The 19235-nt window shown below is 38.3% G+C and overlaps 1 protein-coding gene and 1 pseudogene across 2 annotated transcripts in view; one reads left to right on the top strand and one right to left on the bottom strand.

Annotated features, from left to right (window-relative positions):
* The window catches only part of FBXL2 (F-box and leucine rich repeat protein 2), a 79706-nt gene that overhangs the window by 48127 nt on the left and 12344 nt on the right, over positions 1-19235 (bottom strand). The window contains 4 exon segments of the mRNA XM_079933591.1: positions 9534-9556; positions 9561-9617; positions 14449-14542; positions 14682-14743. Coding sequence (XP_079789717.1) covers positions 9534-9556; positions 9561-9617; positions 14449-14542; positions 14682-14743 — 236 coding nt within the window.
* LOC307192573 (large ribosomal subunit protein eL31-like) lies at positions 3122-6315 on the top strand (annotated as a pseudogene). Its single transcript has one exon. The product of its transcript is annotated as a large ribosomal subunit protein eL31-like (transcript).

Raw genomic sequence — 19235 nt, 5'->3', positions numbered from 1 at the left:
TATTTATTTGGCTGCACTGGGTATTCATTGCTGCACGCAGGCTTTCTCTAGTTGCAGCGAGCAGGGGCTCATTGCGGTGGTTTCTCTTATTGCAGAGCACAGGCTCTAGGCGCGTGGGCTTCAGTAGTTGTGACACGTAGGCTCAATAGTTGTGGCTTGTGGGCTCCAGAACACAGGCTCAGTAGTTGCAGTGCAAGGGCTTAATTGCTCCACAGCATGTGGGATCTTCCCGGACCAGGGATCGAACCCATATACCCTGCAGTGGCAGGCGGATTCTTAACCACTGCCACCAGGGAAGTCCCTGTCTTGATCTCTAAAACTCTAAACTAAGTCTTCATAGGTCAGTAGTGTCAGTCCTCCAACTCTGTTCTTCTTCAGTAATGCATTGGCCTTTCAGAGTCTTTTGTCTTTCTACACAAACTTTAAAATAGATTTGTCAATATCCACAAAATAACTCGGTGGTATTTTTTATCAGCATTGTGTTGACTCCATAGATCAACTTGGGAAGAATTAACATTTTAACAATATTGAGTCTTCTTATCCATGAATGTGTAACATCTCTTTATTTATTTAGACCTTCTTTGATTTCTTTCACTGGAGCTGGAGTTTTCATCATATAAATCTTTTGCTAGATTTATACCTAAGTATTCATTTTTTGAGGCTAATGTAAGTGGTATTGTTTTTTATTTTAACTTCCAGTTGTTCACTGCTGGTGAACAATACCAGAAATGGCAATAGGAAAGCAATTACCTTCTGCATATTAACCTTGTATCGTGCAACATTATATAACTGCTTATTAATTACAGGAATATTTTGTCAATTCTTTTGGATTTTCTACATACACAATCATGTAATCTACAAACAAAACCAATGTATACCTTCCCAATGTATACTTTTTCTTTTCTTTTCTTACCTAATTGTATTAGGTAGGACTTCAGCAGTACTGTGATGAACAGGAGTAGTAAGAGGGGACATCATTTTCTGGTTCCTGAGCTTGGGGATAAAGCAACCAGTTTCTCATCGTTAAGTACACTGTTAGCCGTAGGGGTTTTTTTGTAGATATTCTTGATCAAGTTGAGGAAGTTCCCCTCTATTTTGGGTTTGATGAGACTTTTAATCATGAATGAGTGTTAAAATTTGCCAAATACTTTTTCTGCACCTACTAATATGACCATATGATTTTGTTCTTTATCAGATCATTGATGTGATTGATTATGTTGATTTTTGAATGTTGAGGCATCCTTGCATGCATGAAATAAATCCCACTTGGTTATAGTATATAATTCTTTTTATACATTGTTCAATCTGATTTGCTAACTTTTTTTTGAAGACTTCTGCATCTGTGTTCACGAGAGATATTGTTCTGTACTTTTCCTTTCTATAATGTCTTTTTCTGGTTTTGGTATTACGGTAATGTTAGCTTCACAGAATAAGTTAGGAATTATTCTGCTTCTATTTTCTGGATGACAACGTAGAGAATTAGTATCATTTCTTTCTTATGTTTGGTAGCATTCACCAATTAAATCATCTGGGTCTGATGTAGTAATTACATATATGTAATTGTGTCTGAAATGTTGGAGAGTATGTTGTAGACACGATGTTCATTTACCCTTAAAATACTCACATACTTCCTAAAAACAAGGACGTTCTTTTTCAGAAACACAGTACAATTAACAAAACAAGGAAAACTAACACCGACACAATACTATAATCTATAGATCTTATTCAAAATCTGTCAATTGTCCCATTAATGGTCCTTAAAACAAAAGAAAAACTTTTTTTTCCGGCCCAGGATCACATATTGCATTTATTTGCCACGTCTCTTTAGTCTCTTCTAACCTAAAACATTTTTTCAGTCTTTATCTTTCATGACTTTGCTACTTTTGAAGCATATAGCCAGTTACTCTGTAGAATGTTCTGCCATGTGTCTAATATTTCCTCACGATTAGACTCAAGTTATAATTTTTGTCAGGAATGCCACAGAAATGACATTGTGCTCTTCTTGTGCATTACATCAGGGGCATATGGTGTACATTTGTCCTATTAGTGATGATGCCAACTTTGATCACTTGGTTAAGATGATTTCTGCCGGTGTGCCCCATTATAAAATTACATTTTTTCCCTCTGCAATTAATATATATCTTGTGGGAGATTAGTTGAAACTATGAAAACGTTTTGTTTCTCACGTCATACCTTCACATATCTCATTATTTCGAAACTGGTAAATAAAGGAAAAGAACGTCAAGCATTTATCCTGCCTTTCTTCTACATAAACTGTATCACTGTGTAATCAAACAGAAGTGAAGTAATTCTTTATAAAAGTATTCCATATCATATGATATCATTTATACATGGAATCTAAAGAAAAGGGGTACAAATGAACTTATTTACAAAACAGAAGTACAGTCATGGATGTAGAAAACAAACATGGTTACCAGGGGATAAGAGGCGTAGGGATAATTTGGGAGATTGGGATTGACATATACACACTACTATATATAAAATAGATAACTAATAAGAACCTGCTGTATACCACAGGGAACTCAATACTCTGTAATGGCCTCTATGGGAAAGAATCTAAAAAAAAGAGTGGATATATAACTGATTCACTATGCTATACACCTGAAACTAACAACACTGTAAATCAACTATACTCCAATAAAAAAAATTTTTTAAAGCAGTCCAACTAATAAATGAAGAAAAAGAATCAGAATATCATCATTTTTCAGCCCCAATAAGTTAATGATCTAGGCAATAAGCATACATAGATGCCAGCACAAAAAAAGGAAACCAAACATTGTGTAACTCCTAATAAAAGAACACACCACCACATAGTCTTACCAAAGGGATAGAACCTGAGTCTGATCAAACCTCTGGATCCAGCTGTCAATTTCCAAGAAATACAGATAAAGGAAACATGCTGAAATTGCACCATGAGGCTGCAATTAGCAAAACCCAGACTGTGGGAACTTCCACAATACATATCAAATAACCCAAGTTCTTCAACAGATAAAACATGTAGAACAGAAAGAGATGGACAGGAGACCTGTTGATTATTAGAGACTTAAAGATTTATTAAATGAGCAAGACTAGCTGTTTTTTCCAACTGGAGCCCAGCAGGATGGCTCCCGCAAAGAAGGGTGGCAAGAAGAAGGAGGGCCAGTCTGCCATCAACGAGGTGGTGACCACAGAATATACTATCAACATTCATAAGCACATCCATGGAGTGAGTTTCAAGAAGCGTGCCCCTCAGGCACTCAAAGAAATCCAAAAATTCATCATGAAGGAGATGGGAACTCCAGATGTACACACTGACACCAGGCTCAACAAAGCTGTCTGGGCCAAAGGAATAAGGACTGTCCCATACCGTATCTGTGTGCAGTTGTCCAGAAAAATGTAATGAAGATGAAGATTCACCAAACAAGCTCTACATGTCGGTTACCTATGTACTTGTCACCATTTTCAAAAATCTACAGACAGTTGATATGGATGAGAACTGTTGATTGTCAAATAAAGTTATCGAACCGCCAAAAAAAAAAAATGGGCGAGACTAAACTGTAATGACTAAGGATGCACATATGGATGACAGATCTATAAAGAAATGAAAATACAGTGAAAGCTATAAAAGTCAAGAAAGTGTTATTTCTGGAGAGGGAAGCAGTTATCATTTGGATGAGAAATGGAGGTGCTTCTTTGGTGACTGGCAAAGTTTTATTTACTGACCTAAGTGATGGCTAGGGTATTTGTCTAATATTTATGTTTTGTGTGGTTCTCCAACTATATATTATACTTCATAATAAAAACATTTTTAAGAAAAAAATGTTTCAAAGAAGCAATAATGGAAATTGATAAATACTTGAAACTGAACAGTAAAAAGAAACACTAAACTTCAAAACTTGTGAAATTCAACAGAAGTAGAGCTTTGAGACTATCACTCAAAGAACTTATCTATTATTAGATGAGGGAGCTGAAAAATAACTAGCTAAATGTCCAACTTAGGCAAGCTAAAGAAAACACAGTTAACCCAAAGAAAGACAAAGAATGGGATTTAAAAAGCTAGGAGTGGAAATCGTTAAAAAAGAAAAAAGAAAATAATAGAAAATAATAAAACCAATGTCATCAAGAAGACAAGAGGATGTAGAGAAAAGGGAACGCTTGTACACTGTTGGTGGGAATGTAAATTAGTTCACCTACTACAGAAAACAATATGAATGTTCCTGAAAAAATTTTAAATAGAATTACCATATGATTCAGCAATTCCACTTCTGGGCATATGAAATAAAAAAAGGATATTGAAGAGATATATGGCCTCCCATGTTTACTGCAGCATCATTTACAAGAGCCAAGATATGGAAACAACGTAAGTGCCTGTCAACCAATTAACAGATAAAGATGTAGTAATACTTACAATAAAATATTACTCAGCCACGAGAAAGAAGAAAATTCTGCCCTCTGTGACAACATGGATGGATTCTGAGGACATTATGCCAAGTAAGATAAGTCAGAGAAAGACAAATACTGTACGATATCACTTATATGTGGACCTAAAAGTCAAACTCATAAAAATAGAGTAAAATGGTGGTTACCAGGGTCTGGGGGGAGGGGGAATAGTACAGATGTTGTTTAAGGATACGAACTTGCAACTACTAGATACGTAAGTCCTAGAGATCTAATAAACAGTATAGTGATTACAGACAACAATACTGTAGTATTAAGACCAAACATGCTAGGAGACTAGATCTTAATTATTCCCATCACAAAAAATAAATGATAATTATGTGGTGTTCATAGGTAGCTAACACTACAAAGGCAATCATATTACAATATATAAATGTACCAAATCAACATGTTGTACACCTTAGATTCATACAATGTTATATGTCAAATACAAATACATATTTTTTAAAAACTGTTACCACCTTTGGAAACACTGGCTTTATCAAGAGCTGTAAAAATGTTCTCCTCCTTTGATCCAGTAATTCCTCTTCAGGAAGTTATCATAAAGAAATAATTCAACAAAACAAAAAATTTTAATTTCAGCATTTTCTAAAATTTTATTTCAGCATTATCTAAAATTTTTAAAAAGCAACCGAAAGGTTAAGTAAATCATGACATAAACTCCATGGACTATTAAGCAGCCATTGAAGTGGTAATTATGAAAAGTATGTGGTAATAGGGAAGAGTAATCATTAAATGTTAGGTAGGAAAAAGCTCAGAGGAAAATGCTACGTTCCAAGCACTTCCAACTAAGCACAAATAAATATATATATGGGCCAAGAGTAGAAGGAAACTAAACTGTGCAAGATTTCCCAAATACAGCATGATTTTTTGCAAGCTGTTTCCTCTGCCTTGAATGTTCTCACACACACAGGCATACATATGCATACACACACATAAGTACACATTCAGATACATTCCCATATACAAATAAACATGCCCAATACACATACTACCATACACAAATATATACTAATGTACACAATGTTCTGGGCATAAAAACAGATACATAGATCCATGAAACATAATAAAGAGCCCAGGAACAAACCCACACATATATGGTCAATTAATTTATGACAAAGGAGCCAAGACATACAATGGGGAAAGAACAGTCTCTTCAATAAATGGTGCTGGGAAAACTGGACAGCCATATGTGAAAGAATGAAACTGGACTCCTGTCTCACAACCACAAAAATTAACTTAAAATGGATGAAAAGACTTGAATGTAAGACCTGAAACCATAAAAGTCCTAGAAGAAAACATAGAGGGTAAGCTTCTTGACCTAAGTTTTGAAGATGATATTTTGGATTTGACACTAAAAGCAAAGGCAACAAAAGCAAAAATAAACAAGTGGGACTACATCAAACTAAAAAGCTTCTGCACAGCAAAGGAAACCATCAACAAAATGAAAAGGCAACCTACTGACTGGGAGAAAATATTTGCAAACCATATATCTGATGAGTTAATACCCAAAATCTATAAAGAACTCATACCACCCAATAGCAAAAAAAAATTCAATTAAAAAATGGGCAGAGGATCTAAATAGACATTTTTCCAAAGAAGGCACACAAATGGCCAAGAGGTACATGAAATATGCTCAACAACACTAATCATCAGGGAAATGAAAATCAAAACCACAGTGAGATATCACCTCTCACCTACTGGAATTGCTACTATCAAAAAGACAAGAAATAAGTATTGGCGAGGATGTGGAGAAAAAGGAACGCTTGGGTACTATCAGTGGGAATATAAATTGGTGCAGCCACTATGGAGAACAGTATGGCAGTTCCTCAAAAATTTAAAAACAGAACTACCATATGATCCAGCAATTCCACTTGTGGGTATTTATCTGAAGAAAATGAAAACATAACCCAAAAGATACACACTATCATGTTCACTGTAGCATTATTTACAACAGCCAAGATATGGAAGCAACCTAAGTGTCTATCAATGGATGAATGAATTAAAAAATGTGAGATACAGATACATATATGAAAATTATTCAGCCATAAAAAAGAATGAACTCTTGCCATTTGTGACAACACAGATGGACCTCAAGGGTATTATGCTAAGTGAAATAAGTCACAGAGAGAGAGACAAATACCATATGATCTCACTTATATGTGGAATCTAGATAAAAAAACAAAACAAAACTGAGCTAATAGATACAGAAAACAGATCTGTGCCAGAGGTGGTGGGAGGGTGGGCAAAATGGGTGAAGGGGGTCAGAAGGTACAAACCTCCAGTTATAACATGAATAAGTCATGGGGATGTAACATGCAGCATGGTGATTATAGGTAATAACACTGTACTGCATACTTCAAAGCTAAGGGAGTAAATCTTAAAAGTTCTCCTCACAAGAAAAAAACCTCTGTAACTATGTACAGTGACAGATGTTAACTAGACTTATTGTGGTGATCACTGTGCAGTATGTACAAATATCAAATCATTATATCATACACCTACGTCAATTATATATATATACACATATAATCTCAATTTTTTTAAAAAAAAGATTAGATTTACTGTGTTATGCAACATAAAATCCAGGACAAACACAACAAATTATAACATGTTTAGAGAACCTATATACACACTCAAGAGGGAGAGAACATGGCCCTAAACATAGGGAAAGTCTTAGGTTGAACTAGGTGAAAGAAGGGGTGAGCAAAAGATTAGCACTTTCTCTATAAATAACAAATGCTGGAGAGGGTGTGGAGAAAAGGGAACCCTCCTACACTGTTGGTGGGAATGCAAGTTGGTGCAGCTACTATGGAGAACAGTATGGAGGTTCCTCAGAAAACTAAATACAGAATTACCATATGATCCAGCAATCCCACTCCTGGGCATATATTCAGACAAAACTACAATTCAAAAAGATACATGCACCCCTATGTTCATAGCAGCACTATTCACAATTGCCAAGACATGGAAACAACCTAAATGCTCATCAACAAATGAATGGATAAAGAAGATGTGGTACATATATACAATGGAATATTACTCAGCCATAAAAAAGAATGAAATAATGCCATTTGCAACGACACGGATGCAACTAGAGATTATCATACTAAGGGAAGTAAGTCAGAAGGAGAAAGACAAATGCCATATGATGTCACATATGTGGAGTCTAAAATATGACACAAATGAACCTATCTATGACACAGAAACAGAATCAGGGACAGAGAGAACAGACTTGTGGTTGCCAAGGGGAGGGGAGGGGAGGGGAGGGATGGAGTGGGAGTTTGGGATTAGCAGATGCAAATTATTATATATAGGATAGATAAACAACAGGGTCCTACTGTATAGCACTGGGAACTATATTCAATACCCTGTGATAAACCATAATGGAAAAGAATATGAAAAAGAATGTACACATATGTATAACTGAATCACTTTGCTGTACAGCAGTAATTAACACATTGTAATTCAACTACACTTCAATAAAAAATAAATTTTTTAAAAAATTGGCACTTTCAAGAAGGAGAATGAACATGGGAGAGAACAAATTAGGGAATGACATTTTCAGGGACTGGAAATAACTCAGAGTTGCCAGAGTTTACAAGGAAGTTGGAAAAGAGTGAGAGATGAGATAGAGTAAGAGATAATAAGTGGACAGTTCTGGGAGAATAATTTAAGTCATAACAATTTACATGGAATTTACACTAAAGGCAACAGGAAAGGTTTTAAGGAGGAGAGAAGCAAAATTAGTAAGATAAAAAAGAAATTGATAGAAAGTTGCAATAATAATCGCAGTGAATAAAATACTTGTTTTAATCATTAAAACACCAAATTATCCTCTTAAAAAGATTATTAAATGGAGACACTATTTGAAAAAACTGGATGAAAAGATGTAGATGATACAGTAGTATTAAAAACAAGAAAGGGGGTCTTCCCTGGTGGCGCAGTGGTTGAGAGTCCGCCTGCCAATGCAGGGGACATGGGTTCGTGCTCCGGTCCGGGAAGATCCCACATGCCGCGAAGCGGCTGGGCCCGTGAGCCATGGCCGCTAAGCCTGTGCGTCCGGAGCCTGTGCTCCGCAACGGGAATGGCCACAACAGTGAGAGGCCCGCGTACCGCAAAAAAAAAGAGCACAATGAGATGCTATTCTATACTTAAGACATGTAAAAACACTAAATTTTTGAAAGGAACAACTCAACCGAGTCTCTTAGCCATTGTTTGTATAAAGGCAAATTGATAAGACCACTTTGGAAAAACAACATTACTATATGAAGTTAAAAACCTGTACAGTCTATGACCCCCAGCAATTCCACTCGGAGCGAGTGGAATTTCATACATTTATTGGCCATTTGTATTTCTTCCTTTGTTCAGACCCTCTTCAAACTTTTTCTAAGAGCTAATCCACCTCATTCTTAATAATTTTTAAGAACTGATGTATGTGTGTGTGTGTGTGTGTGTGTGTGCGCGCGCGCGCGTGTATGTTGAAGAAGATAGCCTTTGCTTATAATGTGTATTCGAATTATTTCACCTACTACTATGCTATTTATCTTTGGTATGGTATATTTTGCCATATTTTACTATTCAAAGAATCAAACTTCCCAATCTTTTCTGTTTTAACTACTGAATTCACAGCTTTTAAACTAACAGGTCTCTAACATAACTTTCCAGGGATAAAGCTCTGGAGTAGAATGTACTAGATCCATCCTTCCTATCTGTGGAGCTCTACTGGTGTTTCATGCCACCTCAATGTACATTTAAAAATCTAAAGGCATCATCAGAGGTCTAATGTATAAGCATAACCCCAACCGAGACTAAGGAAGATTTGCCTCTGCCGTGATTCGGACTTAGATGTCAACCCTAAAACAGTACATAATAGTATACAGAGGAAGGGCCTTTAAGCTTCTGCATCTGATTTCAACACACATTAATTTGGTCCTCATGCACGGTAAAAATAAATAAATAAATAACAACAATAAAAATGAACAAACCAAAAAAACCTCTTTAACAAAAAAGAAAAGTCTGCATAGATGTTTAAACATGAATTTGTAATATGTACCCCCAAAAGATCATCTTACCTGTTAGGCTGCCTTGGAATATATATAAGGCATCACAGGCAGCAGGAGGTGTAGGTACCAGTCCTTGAAAAAGTCCATGGAGTGCTGCAACCAACCAGCAGGCAAGAACACCCACTCAGAAAAAATCTATGAGTTTTTTTTTCATCTGATCATCTTATTGCTAGTTTTAAGACTACTCAATATTATTAATTCACAGATCCCTTCTGTTACCCATTTCTAGTTTGTACTTAACAAGTTTTACATTTGCCTTTTCTATCCTGCTTTCACTTATAAAAGATATTCGAGTTCTCCCTCTCTATCCTTCACTCTCACACAGTTCAACAAATAGCTTGTAATTTTTCTTCATTTTATAATTTTCCCTAGCAAACTAGTAAAACCGCCAAATTATAGGTAATTTTGTAGTTGATTCCATTTGCCCGAAATGATTAGCCTCACCTCTCCTGTTTGAGGCCATCAAACCTTCCTTCATCAAGCTAACAAACATGATCAGGATTTAATTTTGTCATGGATCCACATTTTTGTTTTATTTTTTATTTTTTGGACATGCCACACGGCATGTGGGATCTTAGTTCCCCAACCAGGGATCGAAACCGCACCCCTTGCATTGGAAGCTCGGAGTCTTAACCACTGGACCGCTGGGGAAGTCCCCACATGCATTTTAAAAGGAAATACAATTATACAGATAACGGTGATTTAGTTTTTAAAAATATGTCTAATACCTCTAATAAGAGGTTTATTATTTATTACTAACAAAAGCCATGTCTTCTCAGAACGTTTTAAAATATTTACTGCATGTAGCACTCCCTATTCCTATGAAGTTTACATGCATTTTCATTTCATCACTAGCGCCTGAGAGCAACCATAACAGAAGTAAAAACTTAAGGTCAAACAAATTAATATTAAAATTTATAATCTGAGTTGTGAGCCAATATTTGCTCATATAAGACTTTTCTCAAAAGAGGAATGTTTCCTTCCAAGAGACTGCCTTTTTTATAATACAAAATAATTAACAGTTGTCATAATACCACCACTATTCTGCTCAAGCTCCAGTAGTAGTCAGTTTAATGTCAGATGGTAGTATACAATTTCCATTGAGACTGAATTAGTGTAGGTTGATGAAATGAAGCACTGGGCTACATTAACTTACTTAATAATCAGGTATTTTACTGAGACTGTTATCAGTAGCATATGTTAAGATCCATATCAGGACAGCTTGCTTTTTTCAGTTGTTTGTATTAAAACCAACTGCACTGTCAACAGTATTTATTAAGTATTCAGAGATCCAAAATTGATATTAATTAATAATAATAAGAGGGACTTCCCTGGTGGTCCAGTGGTTAAGAATCCACCTTCCAATGCAGGGGACGCATGTTCGATCCCTGGTTGGGGAACTAAGCTCCTCCATGCTGCAGGGCAACTAAGCCCATGTGCTGCAACTAATGAGCCCACACAGTGCAACTACTGAGCCTGTGCACTCTAGAGCCTGTGCCACAACTAGAGAGCCCACGTGCCGCCACTAGAGAGAAGCCCGCGTGCCACAACGAAAGATTCTGCGTGCTGCAACTAAGACCTGACGCAGTCAAATAAATAATAAATATTTTTTAAAAATAATAATAAGAGATAACATTTATTTAACATTTATTAAACGCCAGGTACTCAGAGCCAGCCAACAACCCCCTAAGGTAAGAACTATTACTATTACAGATATGGGAAATTATGGCCCAGAGAGTGAAGTCACTTTAAGGTCACACAACTAGTAAATGGGGAGAGCTGAAATCTCAAGCAAGTTTAGCTCCAAAATACAGACAATAACAACGAGGATAAATACATGCAAGGAGAACCCAACTCACTAACAGATATAGACATTACAACAAACTATATATTCCCATTGTTATAAGCATTATATAACTGACTCCCTAGGAACAGTAAAATTACAAGCTATTTGTTGAACTGTGGGAGAGTGAAAGGTAGAGAGGGAGAACTTGAATATCTTTAATTTATAAGTAAAAGCTGGATAGAAAAAGCAAATGTAAAAGCTTGTTAAGTAACAAACTAAAAATGGGTAGCAGAAGGGACCTGTGAATTAATAATATCGGGTAGTCTTAAAACTAGCAATAAGATGATCAGATAAAAAAACTCAGATTTTTTCTGAGTGGATTCAAAGTGATATAGAGAGATGAAAAGTGCATAGTTCCAGGTACTTCCCTGGTGGTCCAGTGGATAAGACTCCACGCTCCCAATGCAGGGGGCCTGGGTTCGATCCCTGTTTGGGGAACTAGATCCCACATGCATACCACAACTAAGTCGTCAGCATGCTGCAACTAAAAGATCCCGCATGCCGCAACGAAGATCCCGAGTGCCGCAACTACAACCAGGATCAGCCAAAATAAATAAATAAATAAACAAACAAACAAACAAACATTAAAAAATAAAAATAAAAAAATCACGTAGTTCCAGGTTTGTTAACGGTTCCAGAGGGTAAGCTGAAGCTTCACTTGATATGACCAGTAATGGAAGCTAGCAGAGAATTTAAGAGGGTGGTAACAGATGCAGTAAAAAATGGCAGAAGAGAAAGTGACCTTGGCTGCAAGCAAATAAGATTATCGTACACTCAAGGAATTCACACCTATTGATGAAGTAAGACTGAAAGTAAATAGGAATTCAACGAGAACAGGAACAACAGTCTGCTCTGTCACAAAGAAGTCTACTATATGAAGTAAAAATGTAAGCCTAAGACAGACCGAAAGTATGAAGACATCATTTATCTTAGCAAAACCAATCAACACTTAAGCTCCATGAGGTGGGGAATTTGTAGCACTCACTCACTTTGTTGTGGAATTAACGAACGATGAAGATGTCTGCTTTGGTAACCTGGCTCAAACCCTTCTTCAAAATTTTGCTTAAAAAGGGTAGCCGGGAAAGGGGAGAGCTGCTACTATTGAGAATAGAAAGTCTGAGAGTAAAATGGCAGAAATGATATAAAGACCAACAAAAATTAATATCTGGCTAGAGTTAGTTTTGAGAATGAAGAGTCAGAGAAGACCTGTTGTGGCAGTACTTTAAAATTTAAATTCCCTTTACAGACTCCAAAATTAGAACAGAAGTGGGAATGCAAATCTATGAACATTTGCTCCCAAATGACAATTCTTTTTTAAAAATGATCTATGTATGAGCCTTAGCATAATTCAAAAACTATAACTCCAGGATTTTTGAAAGCTGGGTCCATCATGGATGTTTAAAAGAACTAATACTTCTAAAACGGCAGTTCAGAAATCACACTAGCATGGAAAGTGATGTAATTCCAACACCCGCCCCGCCCCCCACCGGCCCTTCTTGGTCAGTAGGTAGAAACAGTACCATGGCTGAGTACAGTATAAAAGCTAACCCTACCAAAAGGGAAAGAGTATTAAGTTAGCACCCTTGAGTCAAAACAGCAGCAGTACTCAGGAGAAGGGTGGAGTTTAATCACACTCCAGTGTTAAATGACTAACGTGGGTCGGTGTGAAGCTGGTTATGAGTCCCAAGGGTAAAAAGGACATATTCACATTACAGTTTGATGTCTGTGCTAGAAAAATGTTCAGACTAAGAATGAAACATTGCACAATTCTGGGAAACATCACTCACTCTGTGGTCTGGTGTGGATGGCATCGCCGACCGCTGCATAGTAACAGCCAGCCCACCCTAACCACGCTGGTTCTAACAACTTACGGTGCTTGATTAAGACCCTCTGGGTTTATGTGATAAACATATCATTCCTTCCTTGTTACCACTTTCTTAACTTTAAAATGGTCTAAAATGCCAAAGAATATTCTCTCTTAACTAAACAAATATTTATTTTGTTGAAATAAAACATAACTGCTGTATTTTTCATGTGATCCTGCCATGAATTAATTTTCTTCTTTATTAACTGAGTAGAATGAGCTCACGGCAACAGTGTCAAACAACACCTGATGACTAATGAAATGCCACCCTGAAGCCCCTAAAATGTGATCACCACCACAAAGACCCTAAGCCTTCACCCCATTCCTGACTCAAGAACAAAAGTCTAACATACAAGGTGGAAAAGGTGAGCAATCCGTGGCATTTATAGAGTAACTCTATGATGGACTCCAACATGTAAACAAAACACACATTCATACTCATCCCCTAAATGTTAAAATGAGATTTAGCACAGACAGGGAACAGAGTAAGCTGCTCAATCTCTTACTATATATCAGCATTTTCCAAGGAATATTAAAAGCGTTCCATGGTCAGTAAATCTGAAATGCCACAACTATTCATCTGGGAGCATCACCATGCATATTAGCCTATTAGGGCTCTGAGAGGTTACGTGGTAAAGAAACTGGTTTTGTTAACCCAGTTTTTCCCATACTTACTTGATCACAAAACCTGCTTTTTTGTTTTGTTTTGTGAAATATCAGTGATATGAAGAGTTTGGGAAATGCCACTCAAAGATTACCATGTGTACGTGTATTAATTGTTTGTTAACAATTAAAATATAACATCCAAAATTAAATAAGATTTGCTTGATGCTTGCACAGTACTAAAGGAAACTGCAGTGCCTCAGGTTCAACAAATGTTGGCTGATAGCTTTACTTCCCAAAACGACAAGCAAAATACCATTAACTGTATATTCAGTAATGCTAAAAAATAAAGCACAAAAAGCCTGTTCTATGGTAGTGTCACTTAGCACATAATTCTCATAAAGTGAATAAAAACATCAATATTTGGGCTGATAGCATTTTAAGTGCTCAGTAAGAACATATAGTGTAATTATTGATCAGAAAAACATCTAAATGTCTATGACTTCAGGAGCTCACAACCTTAATAATCTCTTCTCGTGTTACTGACTACATTGAGATAACCTACTAATACCCAAACAGTGGCACCTACTGAGGATTATTACAATACTTACCACATTACAAAAAGAATCCAGACCAATGCTACGTACATACTTAGTACATTCTGGATTAGACCAAGTAAAATTTAACAACAAGCTGAACAGCATTCTATAAAACAAAAACAAAAAGTCAGTTAGGCTAATTCTGTCTGTTTTTCTAAGCTATGGACTCATAGTGAGAAAGAAGATTGTCTTGGAACTTGATGACTGAATCATATCTGAAATCTTTAAAGTTTATCTACACTTACCTCAAAAGAAGTTCTTTGGGTAACTTTTTGTTAATAAGGCCTTCATCATTATTTGAGAAAACCTACAGAAAAAAAAAAGGGGATATTATTAAAATGTTCCTCAATCAAAAAAAAAAAGGGGCTTCCCTGGTGGCGCAGTGCTTAAGAATCCACCTGCCAATACAGGGGACAATGAGTTCGATCCCTGGTCTTGAGAGATCCCACATGCTGTGGAGCAACTAAGCCCATTAGCCACATCTACTGAACCTGTGCTCTAGAGCCCAAGAGCCGCAACTACTGGCCCCACGCGCCACAATTACTGAAGCCCGCGCACCCTAGAGCCCGCACACCGCAACTACTGAGCCCATGCATTACAACTACTGAAGCCTGTGTGCTCTAGGGCCTGCATGCAGAAACTACTGAGCCCGTGTGCCACAACTACCAAAGCTCGCGCACCTAGAGCCTGTGCCTCACAACAAGAGAAGCCACTGCAATGAGAAGATTGCACACCACAACTAGTGAAAGCCTGCGTGCAGCAACAAAGACCCAACACAGCCAAAAAAAAACTGAAACAAAAAACAACTTAGGAATACATTTAACTAAAGAAGTGCCTGACATTATATATTGAAAACTTACACTAAACACTGTTGTGAGAAATTAAAGAAGGCTTGAATAAACTGAAACACATCCCATGTTCATGAATTGGAAGATTTAATAGCGTTAAGTTAGAAATGTTCCTCAGCTTTGTACTTATTCTGCTTGGGGTTTGCCAGCTATGTCCAGTCTGCTATTAGGTCCATCAAATGAATATTTAATGTCTGAGTCATACTTTCACTTCTAGCATTCCCAGTTCAGTCTTTTTATAGTCTTCCATCTTCCTGCTAAAATTTTCTAACTGTTCATCCATTCCAACTGTTCAACATCTGGACCATCACTGACTGTTTCTCTTAGCTCTTCTCCTGACCATGGGTCACATTTCTTTGTTTCTCTCCATGTCTCATAATTTGTTATTTCACACCAAATACTGTGCATAAAAAAATAATTAATTTACAAGGATCAATGAAACTAAGAGATGTTTCTCTGAAAAGAAAAAACTGACAGAGAAAGGGAGAGACTGGCCAAGATAGCAGAGTAGAAAGACACTGAGCTCACCTTCTCTCACGAGCATACCAAAATCACAACTATTTGCAGAACAACCATCAATGAAAAAGACCAGAATCTACCAGAAAAAGATCTTCTACAATTAAAGGAGGAACCACAACAAGATGGGTAGGAGAGGCAGACTCTCAATATAATCATGTCCCATACCACGGGGTGGGCAACCCACAAACTGGAGAATCATTATATTGCAGAGGTTCTCCCACAGGAGTGAGAGTTCTAAGCCCCACATCGGGCTCTGCAGCCCAGGAGTCAAGCACCAAGAAGACAAGCCCCCAGAGCATTTGGCTTTGAAGGTCAGCAGGGCTTAACTTTGGGAGGCTCAAAGGACTGGGGGAAACAGAGACCTGGCTCTTAAAAGGTGCACACAAAATCTGACATGTTCTAGAACCCAGGGCAAAAGCAGTAATTTGATAGGAGCCTGGGCCAGACCTACCTACTGGTCTAGGAGAGTATCCTTGGAGGAAGGTGGGGGGGAGCTGTGGCTCACCCTAGGGACACAGACACTGGCAGCAGCCAATCTTGGGAGCTCCTTCTACTGCGTGGACAATGGTGCTGCCAGGCACCACTGTGGAACCCTCCCTCTAGCTCATTAGCACCAAGACCTGGCCCATCCAACGGCCTGTAGGCACCAGTGCTGGGATGCCTCAGGCAAAGCAACTAATTGGATGGGGACACAACCCCACCTATCAGCAGACAGGCTGCCTAAAACTTCCTGAGCCCACACCTGCCTCTGAACATGGCCCTGCCCACCAGAGGGCTAGGACCCAGCTCCACCCACCAATGTGCAGGCACCAGCCCTGCCCTCCCAGAAGGCTGCTCTAGCCATTGGACGAGTCTCACCCACCAGGGGGCAGGCACCATACGTTAAGAAAGGCACAATCCCACAGCCTGCAGACCCAGCCTGCCCACAGCAGGCCAGACCCTACCCTGGGACCAGCTGGGCCCCAATCCTTCCCACTACCAGGCCAAAACAAGCTTCCCAACACCCTGGACCCCATACTCAACTGTGTCAGGAAACGCCCCCACCCCCCACCCCCACACACCAGTTATCTGACACCAGCTCTGTGATCCCTGGGCACTACAGCCAGACTCCAGGACCCAACTGTGACTGCTAGTAGTCCGGCATTAATCCCAAGACCTGGCTTCACCCATCAGTAGGTGGGCAACAGCCCCAAAGTTTTCTGGACCCTGATTCCACCCACCAGTGAGCCAGGACTAGCCCCAGGGCCCCCTGGGGTACAGCAGTCAGCTGCCTCGTGACTAGGCTCCACCAACCAGTAGCCAACAGCCTCCCAAAACACGGCCAAAGCATGGCCTGGCAACCAACCGGAGTAGGGGCCAACCAAGGCTACCAGACTGTCCACATAGTCAGCCTGCCACAACAGAAGGAAACATGCAGCCCTCATAGGGGGCACTGCTAGAACATACAGTTTGGCCATGATAGGGGACTGCACTGCTAGGGTGCATAGCACATCTCCTACAGAAGAATACTTCTCCAAGGTCAGGAAACATAATTAACCCACCAGATACATAAAAATACAAACAGCGGGGCTTCCCTGATGGCACAGTGGTTGAGAGTCCGCCTGCCGATGCAGGGGACCTGGGTTCGTGCCCCGGTCCGGGAAGATCCCACATGCCACAAAGCAGCTGGGCCCGTGAACCATGGCCGCTGAGCCTGCGTGTCCGGAGCCTGTGCTCCTCAACGGGAGAGGCCGCAACAGTGAGAGGTCTGTGTACCGCAAAAAAAAAAAAAAAAAAAAACCCCAGCAACTTAGGCAAAATGAGGTGACAGAAGAACATGTTCTAAATGAAGGAACAAGATAAAACCCTAGAATAAGAACTTAGTGAAGTGGAGACATGCAATCTACCCAAGAAAGAGTCCAGGGTAATGATCATAAAGATGATCAAAGAACTCAGGACAAGAATGGATGCACAGAGTAAGAAGTTAAAAGTTTTTAACAAAGAGAAAACATAAAAAACAAGAGAAAGATGAAGAACACAATAACTGAAATAAAAAATATACTAGAAGGAATCTACAGTAGACTAAATGATACAGAAAAATGGATCAGCAAGCTGAGAGATGGAGTAGTAGAAATCACTGCCCCTAAACAGAAAAAAGGAAAAAGAACAAACAGAAATGAGGACAGTTTAAGAGCCCTTTGGGACAATATCAAGTGCACAAATATTCACATTATAGGGGTCCCAGAAGGAGAAGAGAGATAAATAGGAGCTGAGAACATATTTGAAGAATTAACAGGTGAAAACTTCCCTAACCTGGAAAAGGAAACGGTCATCCAAGTCCAGGAAGGGCAGAGAGTTCCATACAAGATTAACCCAAAGAGTAACACACCAAGACACACTGTAATTAAAACGACCAAAAAATTAAAGAGAGAATCTTAAAAGCAGCAAGGGAAAAGCAACAAATAACATCCAAGGGAACTCCCATAAGCCTATCAGCTGATTTTTCAGCAGAAACCCTGCAGGCCAGAAGGGAGTGGCATGATATATTTTAAATGATGAAAGGGAAGAACTTGCAACCTACAACCAAGAAATACTCTACCCAGCAAGCCTCTCGTTCAGATTTGATAGAAAGATCAAAAACTTTACAAACAAGCAAAAGCTAAAAGAGTTCAGCATCATCAAATCAGCTTTACAATAAATATTAAAGGAACTTCTCCTGGTGAAAAAAGAAAAGGCCACAATGAGAAACATGAAAATTATGAAATGAAAAAGCTCATCAGTAAAGGCCAACACACAGTAAAGGTAGGGAATCATCCACGCATAAAGTGAGTAGGAAGGTTAAAAGACGAAGGTAGTAAAATAACTATCAAAATCACCTAAGCAGTTAAGGGATACATGAAACAATTAGACAAAAGATATAATATAAAAACAGTAATCGTGAGGGGAGAAGAGTACAAAGACAGGGTTATTAAAACGCATTTGAAAGTAAGAGATCAGCAACTTAATCACATATATATAGATTGCTATATAAAAATCTCATGGTAACCACAAAACAAAAATCAAAAATAGATATACACACAAAAAAAGGAATTCAAATATAACACTAAAAATAGTCAAATCACAAGAGAAGAACAAAAGAAGAAAAAGACAAAACAAACCCCAAACAACCAACAAAACGGCAACAAGAACATACATATCAATAATTACCTTAACTGTAAACAGACTATATGTTCCAATCAAAAGACACAGCGTGGCTCAATGGATACAAAAACAAGACCCATATATATGCTGCCTACAAGAGACTCACTTCAGATCTAAAGACACAAAAGACTGAAAGTGAGGGGATGGAAAAGGTATTCCATGCAAATGGAAATCAAAAAAAAGCCGGAATAGCAATACTTTTATCAGATAAAACATACTTTAAAATAAAGACTGTTACAAAGATCAAGGGAT

Source organism: Stenella coeruleoalba, assembly GCF_951394435.1.
Source record: "Stenella coeruleoalba genome assembly, chromosome: 10".
NCBI classification, from domain to species: Eukaryota; Metazoa; Chordata; class Mammalia; order Artiodactyla; family Delphinidae; genus Stenella; species Stenella coeruleoalba.
Note: the sequence above shows the minus strand (reverse complement) of the source record. Positions and strands in the feature narration are given on the sequence as shown.